The sequence below is a fragment of the Macrobrachium nipponense genome, chromosome 1, assembly GCF_015104395.2.
Source record: "Macrobrachium nipponense isolate FS-2020 chromosome 1, ASM1510439v2, whole genome shotgun sequence".
NCBI lineage: Eukaryota > Metazoa > Arthropoda > Malacostraca > Decapoda > Palaemonidae > Macrobrachium > Macrobrachium nipponense.
Genome location: NC_087200.1, coordinates 40,446,952 through 40,458,417, shown reverse-complemented (window position 1 = coordinate 40,458,417; position 11,466 = coordinate 40,446,952). Strand labels below are relative to the sequence as shown.

At 36.0% G+C, this 11,466-nt stretch overlaps 1 protein-coding gene across 1 annotated transcript; it reads right to left on the bottom strand.

Annotated features, from left to right (window-relative positions):
• Window positions 1–6,620, bottom strand: LOC135218748 (cuticle protein 18.6-like). Its single transcript, XM_064255198.1, has 5 exons — window positions 6,596–6,620; window positions 6,074–6,226; window positions 5,692–5,943; window positions 508–660; window positions 1–376 (listed from the first exon to the last, which is right to left on the bottom strand). Exons 1-5 carry the CDS (start codon window positions 6,605–6,607, stop codon window positions 119–121), a joined length of 828 nt encoding a protein of 275 aa, XP_064111268.1. The 5' UTR covers window positions 6,608–6,620; the 3' UTR covers window positions 1–118.
• Between the last annotated feature and the right edge of the window lie 4,846 nt (window positions 6,621–11,466).

Sequence of the window (11,466 nt, the reverse complement as noted above, 5' to 3'; positions counted from 1 at the left end):
TGGGCTTTTTCTTTATTGCATTCAATCTACTACAAATCAATGCATAATAAATATAACAATATTGTCCGAATAATCAGTGAACTATTCACATATACAACATTTCCCCAGTCATTTATCCTTAGGCATATCCGCCTTTAGGAGCTGGTTGGTATCCCCCGGAAGCCTGAGGATACTGGGCTTCCCCTTCGTAGGTCACTTCGGCCACGTATCCTGAGTCTCCGTTGACAGTGTATGTCACTTTTTGCCTACGACCGTCGGGAAGTTGAACGTAGTAGGATCCCTGAGTGTTGTATCCGTCGCGGGTTTCCTGGTGTCCGAAGTCGTTGCCGGAGTAGTCGTCCTTCACGGCGTAGTTGAAGTCGTACTGTGCTGGGCCCTGTCAACATTACATTTATTTTTAGTTTAATGGGTTAAAAACAGTTTCTTTTTTTCACTTATGGTCACATTCAGAAAATAAAGTACATGGAAACAACATTGGGAACCCTTTTGATATTTCGACAACCCTACCGCAGCCGCTGGAGCATTGTAGGATGGAGAGGGTGCTCCGTAAGATGGAGCTGGAGCATTGTAAGAAGGAGCAGGAGCATTGTAAGAAGGGGCGGGAGGGCGAGGAGAATCAGCTGAGACTGAAATCACTGCAACGGCGGCGAAGAGAGCGACCTGAAAATGAAAAGTGTTAAACAACCGATAGCTTCTATATAAGGATGTTCCTTTGGCACTTTCCCTTCTTTGACAAAGATAACATTCCATGAGGTGAAATGGAGGGACGTTTCTGCAGGAGTGGAAAACAATCCTACAGGAAACTTCTCTTGTAAGGGCCTTTGAATCAGTGTTTTCTAAAACGTAGAGGCGCATTCTTGTAGAATAATCTGTTCAATATCTTTATAGAAATGGTTAAGATCCTGACATCTGAAATGCAATGTCACTGAAGTTACCGAGGTAAATATGAGGTCTGTATCATAGAGGTTTTGTGGTAAAAATAAGACCAACGTTATCTCTTTACCTTAAGAGCCATGATTGCTGAAGGAAGTTAGTGGGAACTGATGAACCGAGCAGAGTATCGTCTTATATATGTATCGTCCCACTGGAATCCCACGCTCCAACTTAACTCCTCCCCCACCTCCCCTCGCCATTCTTTCCTGCCTCAATGAGTGGCGTGACGTCGCGGGAATCGCAAGGGAGGGAAAGCCGGAGAGAGAGACCTTGGCATAACATCAGAAGACCCGAAGGAGAGGATCGCCCTCATTCAGGTAACGACCCCTGCAGCGCTTTGGGATTACTGTGAAAAAGTGGGAGTAATTATGAACACAAAACTACAGTATTGATTAATTCCTATGATTAATTGACATCATTTTAATAATTTTTCTTTTTGCATGGAGTTACAACGGGAATCGTGAATACCAGCAAACTACTTTTATCATTGTATTAACTTGAAAAGGCACTGAATCGAATTTAATGTATTTTATGATTTTAAAGGAGCTAAGACAGACTAGAATAAGTATCTTCGGTGCCAAGGACAATTCAGGTAGCTGCTGCCACTCGTGAAGATCTTGTGTTCTGTTGAACAGAAAAAGTGGAGGTTTCCATTGTCATTATCTCCATTGCAAACACCTGATATTCTAATTTTCATCTAAAAACATTTAACAATCATGAGATTATTGAAGTTAACCTATATACATATATGTATATATATATATTATATATATATATATATATATATATATATTATATACATATATATGTGTGTGCGCGCGTGTGCGTGTAATATATATATATATATATATATATATATATATATAGATATATATATATATATATATATAATATATATGTGTGTGTGTGTTGTGGGGTTGTGTGAAATTTTAAAAATATTATAATTATATATATTATATTATATATTATCATATCTTATCATAATATTATAATGTCTTACGAGGTCAAAATGACACTCGTTTAAATAAATGAAAAAGATTCCTAACTTGATAACGTGACCTACCTTTCATGCTTCCCTGTAAGAGTCGCCGTCTGAAACTAGCTAAAAGTCAAATATCCAATTCTAGACATATTCAAACTCCCGATCTACAAAACTATAACCTTTATTTTCCCAATTGGCTGACATAGATATATAGGGATAATAAGTATTAAATGAAATCCCCAAGAAAACCCATCTAAACACTGTTACTCTTTCAACAAAACATCTTGTACGTAAGTTGGTCTTTTTCCCCCATATGTCTGACTACATTTTGAGTCCTTAACAATACTTGTCATAGTTAAGTTAACAATACTTGCCATAATTAAATCAAGAGAATTCATTATTAATTAGTGACATCAGAATCAATCTGAAATAAAGAGGCCATAATTAAACATTAAAGTTTGTCAATAGAATGTGTAGCGCACTTCACTACCCTTCTTTAAAAGCTAAGATTAGTCACTATAAATATTAACTTCTAACGCCTCTTCTGTGGCGTGTTCCACACTCTATAAACCAAATTCAGGGAGTCCACCTTTCATTCTCATACAAGAGATTATATGTCAACTTCTGTAATTCGTATTACGAACGCACACCCGCTAACCGATGTACAGATACACGCATGCTACATACATGAAACTCGATAACGTTTCCCGTAAGTAACTCATGTCTTTGGAATGCGTCAATGAACTCAGTTATGCACACGACATGTTTCCTATTTGTTTTTCATCTCAGCATCTGCGAGGAATCCAGCGTTTTGCATCTATCTCTAACCAGAAAGGCTTAGGTTATCAACCCCAGTTTATATATATATATATATATATATATATATATATATATATATATATATATAGACAAAATAGGGTTACGGAAAGGCGTTCTTTTTCTTTTATCCATTTAATAAACCGGCATTTCGTATCTTTTCATGCATCTTCCAGGCTGAAAAAACAGTAATTGCGTATAAACAGTAAGAGGTATACACATTATATACTTGTTAACACCATGTTACAAGACAATTGAAACAAGAGACAACCTTAAAAAATCATTTAAAAGATATTGGAAAAAATTCAAAATATTATATATAAAAAACAACAGAACAGCCGAAGAAGGCCAGGCACAACATGAAAAGAAAAAGACACCTGCCCACACCGGTAATGTAAAGCAAACTGACAGAGGAAACCAATGCAAGGGTTATGAGAGGGGTGAATATAAATATAAATAATGAAGTTATATCAGGTACTTTAAGCGATGAACAGCTGGGTAGAAGTTGATTGGCGTTTAAGGGTAGGGACAGTTAATTTGATTATGATAGATTCGAGTGTGGTTAACTCCTTTACTTATAGGGTTCTCTCCACAATACTAAAATCCTTAGCATCTATAATATTATGCGTCTTAAAAAATTTTCTGTAATTTATTACTTTGGACTGTTCGGAATTAGACAATCGACAGCCCGTTCTAAAACTAACTCCCTGGTGAGAGGAGCTTCGAACTTTTAGCAGCCTCCTGGTACATCGGATGTACCTGGAGGCTACTGAAAGTCCGGCATCGGATGTACCAAGAGGCTACTTGAAGTCCGGATCTCCTCTCATCATTAGAACAGGCTGTAGATTGTCTAATCCCGAACAGGAGGAGAGAGATAACAATAGGAAGTTATAAATCAGTAGAAGGGCACGATAAGCATCACGCTTCATATGCACAGTTATTTTGGAATGCAAAATTCCGCTGGCCTCTTTTACCATTAAAAGGCAGCACACGACAGGTTGTGACCTTAATGACTCCATATTCACAAGATTAGCAAATTTTTCACATTTATTCAGTGTTGATGCGAGTTCGACCTCACCTCTATAGCGCATTGTGCGAGAAAATTTCGTTGGACGAGGATTTTTCGGTGTATTTTTGACCCGAGGGATTGTTCATTAATTTCTAAAATTGAAGACGCATAGGTAAATTTAACCTTTACAGATTTATACCAAGACTTCCAGCATCAGCTAATATGGAAGGAGATATTGCAAAAGAGGCATTTCACGAAACATCAGAAAATGATAATGCCCAGGCAAAGCTTAGAAAGTGAAGAATTCTTTACATCGGATCGATTAAGAGTATGTCTCATATTATTTCAAATTCCATAACTAAATTCAACAAGTGTGTAAACCACCTTGGGTAAAAAGTTATGTACCAATTTGGGTGGGTCATATCACCTTACATTTATTAACCTTAGTCAGTGTTCATTCAATAAGACTAATTGTTTCTTAGATGGAGAGAGATTTTTCTTCTTTCATTAGGGCTGTGTTTTTTTGCCTATTTTACATTATCCTAGAAAGAGAGTTTTACTGTCAATGGAAATGCAACTCTCCAGACTCCAAGAATTGCCGTGTTTACCATCCGCCACTTTTGAAGACGTTGAAAGTAAAATTAAGAATCTCATTCAATAGACCCATTAATAAAGACAAATATTGCATATATATATATATCATATATATATATATATATATATATATATATATATATTATATATGTGTGTGTGTGTGTGTGGTGTGTGTGTGTGTGTGTGTGTGTTACTCTGTACTAGATACTACCCAGTCACCTTGAATTTTCGTTTCAGCTACTAGATCCTAACTACTAACCAGTTACTAGAACTTTCCACAATTTAGGCATATTCCGTTTGTGCTCTTAATATTTGGTCAGCTCTTGAGTATTCCAGCCAAAGTGGAGAGTAGCAATTGGCTAGCAACTTCATTCCCATGTATGCGCTGGGAACTATTGTTGTGTGCTGTCTGTGGAAGTAGTATTCCGTTTGTACGATAAATACTTGCATATTCTACAGGATTTCTATACAAGATGGGAATAGAAGAATTAAACTCGCTTAAAACTTACAAACGAACTCATATACTCAGAGAATTTGCATTCTAGCTGCTAACGTCAAGAATTACTCATTAACATAATTAAAGTCAAAGAATTGTTGCCAAAATCCCTTTAGCACTATCTGAATATACTAGTATATTTTTTTTTCTTTTTTACCTTAACACAGATGAAATTAAGTTAACGTTTCCTCCTTTGGATAGACATTTTGTCTTTCAATAGTATCCGAGATCTTAATCATAAACAGTACAGTGAGAACACCGGAAACAATATCTACTTTTCATACCATCAATTCAGTGAATGGCATCTAAGGAAAATTATATATTTTATGTTTCATTTCATTTCTTCAGATCTTGAGATTACGACATACGTCAATAATTGAAAAATAACATGAAATAAATCAGCATCATCAGACATTTTTAGTTATAATGTATATTTAATATTATTTTATTTCTTTCTTTAAATGAATCCTTTCTGTTTTTGTATCATTTATTATTCAAATAACTGAGAATCAAGACATCACTGGTTTCCTGAAACTTATTAGATATAATGTTCTGCATAGCTTACAAAATTTTGCTTTATCAAAAAGTTTCTTTTTTTGGTATCTAATTTTTGATTTGCCTGCTTTAAAAAAGTATTAGTTCTGGTCTCATGTATTATTGGGAAAGATTTTAAAGTGTTTAGTTGACATCAGCTTTTGTTAACAATTCTTTTCTATAATATAAGGATGGAGAAACACATGGAATTTTTCATTACTGCATTTTCATCTACACATAAAATACATAATAAATATAACAAGAGTGTTCGAATAATCAGTGAACTATTCAAATATACAACATTTCCCCAGTCATTTATCCTTAGGCATATCCGCCTTTAGGAGCTGGTTGGTATCCCCCGGAAGCCTGAGGATACTGGGCTTCCCCTTCGTAGGTCACTTCAGCCACGTATCCTGAGTCTCCGTTGACAGTGTACGTCACTTTTTGCCTACGACCATCGGGAAGTTGAACGTAGTAGGATCCCTGAGTGTTGTATCCGTCGCGGGATTCCTGGTGTCCGAAGTCGTTGCCGGAGTAGTCGTCCTTCACGGCGTAGTTGAAGTCGTACTGCGCTGGGCCCTGTCAACATTACAGTTATTTTTAGTTTAATGGGTTGAAAACCGTTTCTTTTTTCCACTTATGGTCACATTCAGAAAATAAAGTACATGGAAACAACATTGGGAACCTTTTAATATTTAGACAACCTTACCGTAGCAGCTGGAGCATTGTAGGATGGAGAGGGTGCTCCGTAAGATGGAGCTGGAGCATTATAAGAAGGAGCAGGAGCACTGTAAGAAGGAGCAGGAGGGCGGGGAGAATCAGCAGAGACTGAAATCACTGCAACAGCGGCGAAAAGAGCGACCTGAAATTAAAAGGTAAAACACAATCGAAAACTATTCTATGAAAGACACAATGTTCCCTAAATAATTCCTTAAAAAAAAAAAAAAAAAAAAAAAAAAAAGGAAACGTTCCTGGTGGTGGAATGGATGGAAGTTTCTGCAGAAGCAGAAAAAAACCTATGGTAACCTTCCCAGTAAGAGGATTTCTACAAAGCAGAAGCACCATCTTATCTAGAGTTTAGGATAACCAGTTCAACAATCCCCTAACAGAAACAGTTTAACATCTTGACATTTGAAATGAAATCCCACAGAAGGAATTGAAATAACTGAAGACCCTTATACACTACATCATGGTGGCTTTACGGCAAAAATAAGAACGACGTTATCTTTACCTTAAGAGCCATGATTGCAGAAGGAAGGAAGTGGGAACTGATCAGCCGGGCAAAGTATCGTCTTATATATCCATCGTTTCACTGACCTCCCAACCCCCAACACCCACCCCCACTTACCTGTATGGTTAAGGTATAGGCGTCACTTCCCCAGCTCCCTCCGCCCCTAACCCTACCTTCCTTCCGCTAATACCTTTCCCGCCTCAATGAATGGCGTGACGTCACGGGAATCGCAAGAGAGGGAAAGCCGGAGAGAGAGAGACCTTGGCATAACATCGGAAGACCCGAAGGAGAGGATCGCCCTCATTCAGGTAACGATCCTCCTGGCGTTTTACGATTCTTGTCTAAAGGTGGACGTAATTATGAGCACAGGACTCCAGTATTGATTAATTCCTACTATTTGTTTACAACGGGAATCATGACTGCTAACTACTTTTTATTCATGGAACTAATTTGATGAGGAATTGAACGTTATCTAGTTTATCTTATGGGTTAAAAGATGCAAAGACAGACTAGGTGAATTCTCGATGACAAGGACATTTCTTACAGGGCCCTTTCTCGAACATCTTACCGTTCATCAAAAAAAAAGATACATAAATAAATAAATAAAAAATTTGCCTCTGTATTACATCCACTACGAGAACTTAACATTCTAATTCTCACCTCTCAACTGGCATAGGATTACTGAGGGTAACTTTATATATATGTATATATACATATATGTGTTTTATTTCTATATATTATATATATATATATTATATATATTTTAATTATATATATATATATATATATATGTGTGTGTGTGTGTGTGTGTGTGTGTGTGTGTGTGTGTGTGTGTGTGTGTTTATGCGTGTACGCACAAAGTACAGCCTTTCTTTCTTAAGTAGGATTATGACGAGAATTTATAGACTTTATCTAACCTTATACTCCAAAGACTAGATTGAATGCCATTTTATGTTATATTCTATACATTCAGAGCATTTTACATAATGATGAATAATTAATGTTCTCTATTCCTTGTTACTACATTTGGCACATATATATAGTAAGGGCTAAAAAAAAAACATGCCGCAATGTTTACCTATTGTGAACATATCTCATGATACAAAACAGTTGCTAAAGAAAATGGGGGATACTTTCCCTTTGGTCATCCATTGGTGGCAAATATTTTGGTCGCGCGTGAGTGAAAGATATTTTCTTTAACTACACCACCTTGGCGTAAGTTTTCTTATACAAGAACCATCTATAAACCTTTCAGTTTGCATTTACGAGACTCAGTTGTTTTCCTGACAAACTATTGTTCATTATTAAGCCAGCAGTGTCCTATGGTACTTTACAGACCTTCTCCTAGTGTAGCAAGAATGTGGTCAATCAGGAGTTATCGAAATGAGTTATGAAGTTCTTTATGATTTAACTCTTACAAATAATAGCAGAAATGACCCACTAGAAACAGCTTTAATTGTTCACGTTTTTATTATGTATTTCTGAAGGATTGAAATCTTGATTCCTAAACTTATTATGTGTTTTTTTCCTATTTTAGAGAAAAAAATTTGAATTCTCTGCGTTAAAAATATAAGGCAATGATTATGTAAGTAAGGAAAAGTGGGACTCATTCAGAAGCAAATATTCTACGACGTACCATCAGTGAACGATATTGTCATCACAGCAAAGTTACCTAATTAGTTCAGGTGATGTCATTTCAGATAAAAAAAAAAAAATCTCCCGTTTTTGAAGAAAGAAGAGCAAGAACCGACTAACAAAAAATAAAACACAAATGGTGGTGGGGGAGGGAACCAGAAAATATGAAGCAACACTTAAAACTGGGTTATCTCCACACAAAATCGGGGCTCGAATGAAAGGCGTAACCTCCCCCAGCCCTCGTGGACGAAATCAAAGCAAAGCAAAGAGACCTTGGCAAGAAATGAGATGACCCAGCCACCATCGTGATCGGTCTTCATCGCCCAGCACCTCTTATGCCCTCTGGGGGCGTCCTAACCGCAAAGTGTCGGTTGCGTGGAACTCTTTAATTGACAGGATGACTTTTCAGAAAATACATATTTTTCTTTCTGAACATTTTTCATGGCTAATTCGCCCTACGCTTACGAGTTCCATTTCAAGGTGCTTTGTCGAAATTATGACTCGGAGAATTTCATTGCTGGTAATAGATAAGATCCTCGGAGGATCCTACTGGGGAACTCACGTGATTATGATTTGCGACCAAAGTAAATGCAGGTGTTTAACGTGCAAATAAAAAAAAAAAAAGCAGCGTTAATTATTTTGGCACAAGAAAATTTGTAGAAGTTTCTACAAAAAGAAAACACTACAGTACAGTTATATATATATATATATATATATATTATGTATATATATAATATATATAGTATATATATATATATATATATATATATATCTATATATTATATATATATATCATATATATCTATATAGATATATCTATATATATATATATATATATATATATATATATATATATATATCTATATATATATATATATATATATATATATATATATATATATATATATATATCTTATATATATATATATATCTATATATATATATATTATTTATATATTTTGTATACACACGTGTGTGTGTGTGTGTGTGATGTGAACTTGTTTATGTGTGCGAGGGCGTGAGACCACGCAGTCGTGTCAAACAAGACAGATAACAAAATTTGTATTTCGTCACATCTTTTGAGGGCTTAAGATGCAGCAGAGGATAGACAGAAAAGAAGGAAGAAAGAAAGACGTCTTTGAAACAGCAGGGAAGGGGCTCCTTTCGAAACACCAAACACACTGCTTAAGGGAAAAGGTGACCCACAACGACTCGAAAATTCGGGAATATCGTTCAAACTTGGCCAAGGTGTTTCTTCATGGGCCTAATATTGCAACCTCGGGGAATTTGTGCGTGGAAACTTACCATGGAACGATCGTACGATAGTTATGACTTTTCCATGTCCTTTAAATCTGGTACGTGAGGACATAAATGTCACCAGGTTTACTGCCTGTTTAAAATAGTCATCCTTGACGTGTAGGCTTTATAATGATAGTACTTGAATATATTCACATTATTAAAAAAAAGGATTTATTTTCATCAATGCTCGTAAATTTTCATCCATGCCAATTCATGTGCCCCAGTTTATTCATGCTTGCTGAATATTATTAAATAATTATATTTATTTCTGAAACTGGTTGCATAAATTGAATAAAGAGCATCTTGATAAAAAAAGCTTTGCCACTGAAAATTATTACAAGTTTTTCGCTGATAAATTTAAAAGGTTGGAATCATTTACAACTAAAATATAGGTAAAACACTTGTTTTAGCTGAATCAACCACCCTGCTTACGTAAAGTGTACGGAATCTTTTTCATTATTTCCAACTTAATAATTGGCATCTTAAATAAGTTATGACCCTTTTATTATATTTCCTTCTTATTTTCGGCTATTTAATAGCCTCAGCTACATTTACTAAACTTAGCAGAAGAACATATTCTGTCAAGAGTACAATAGCCATTCCTAGAATTAAAAGTTTATATTTGCAATTTCATTCCTGGATTTGAGAAATCAATTTTCTTGAAGTCTGATGACATTTTTCTAACTTCTTACTTCCGTCTCGCTTTTATTTTCTATCTTATACTTAATATGAACACGAGCAGTTTTAATTACTGAATTTCCAATGTTTACGTAGATGGTCAGTTAGTATAGTGGTTAGTGTCACGAGTGCCGTTCAGATTTTGCGGATTCGCTTCTCCCTCAGGACAATGAAAATTGCTGCAGTGGGAGGTTAAAAGCAGCATTCTTTGGAAGCTTGAATTTCAAGTCAGTGGTCTATGTTTACTTGTTCCATGTGAATAGGTTTCTTCTATTACTGAAATAATAATAATAATAATAATAATAATAATAATAATAATAATAATAATAATAATAATAATAATACAATAATAATAATAATAATAATAATACAACTACCTAGAGGAGACAAACACCATCCCCCACCAACAGAAAGGCTGCAGAAGGAAGTGTAGGGGCACAAAAGACCAGCTCCTGATAGACAAAATGGTAATGAAGAACAGTAGGAGAAGGAAAACCAACCTAAGCATGGCATGGATAGACTATAAGAAAGCCTTCGACATGATACCACACACATGGCTAATAGAATGCCTGAAAATATATGGGGCAGAGGAAAATACCATCAGCTTCCTCAAAAATACAATGCGCAACTGGAATACAATACTTACAAGCTCTGGAAAAAGACTAGCAGAGGTTAATATCAGGAGAGGGATCTTCCAGGGCGACTCACTGTCCCCACTACTCTTCGTAGTAGCCATGATTCCCATGACAAAAGTACTACAGAAGATGGATGCCGGGTACCAACTCAAGAAAAGAGGCAACAAAATCAACCATCTGATGTTCATGGACGACATCAAGCTGTATGGTAAGAGCATCAAGGAAATAGATACCCTAATCCAGACTGTAAGGATTGTATCTGGGGACATCAGGATGGAGTTTGGAATAGAAAAATGCGCCTTAGTCAACATACAAAAAGGCAAAGTAACGAGAACTGAAGGGATAAAGCTACCAGATGGGAGCAACATCAAACACATAGATGAGACAGGATACAAATACCTGGGAATAATGGAAGGAGGAGATATAAAACACCAAGAGATGAAGGACACGATCAGGAAAGAATATATGCAGAGACTCAAGGCGATACTCAAGTCAAAACTCAACGCCGGAAATATGATAAAAGCCATAAACACATGGGCAGTGCCAGTAATCAGATACAGCGCAGGAATAGTCGAATGGACGAAGGCAGAACTCCGCAGCATAGATCAGAAAACCAGGAAACAA

Bases quoted from the DNA above. Each gene is read 5' to 3' on its own strand.
- LOC135218748 (XM_064255198.1), bottom strand. The intron at 5,944-6,073 runs GTAAGGTTGTCT...TAATGTTGACAG, and splicing joins ACAATGCTCCAGCTGCTACG to GGCCCAGCGCAGTACGACTT. The intron at 661-5,691 runs GCCTAAGGATAA...TTTCATTTTCAG, and splicing joins CAGCTCCTAAAGGCGGATAT to GTCGCTCTCTTCGCCGCCGT.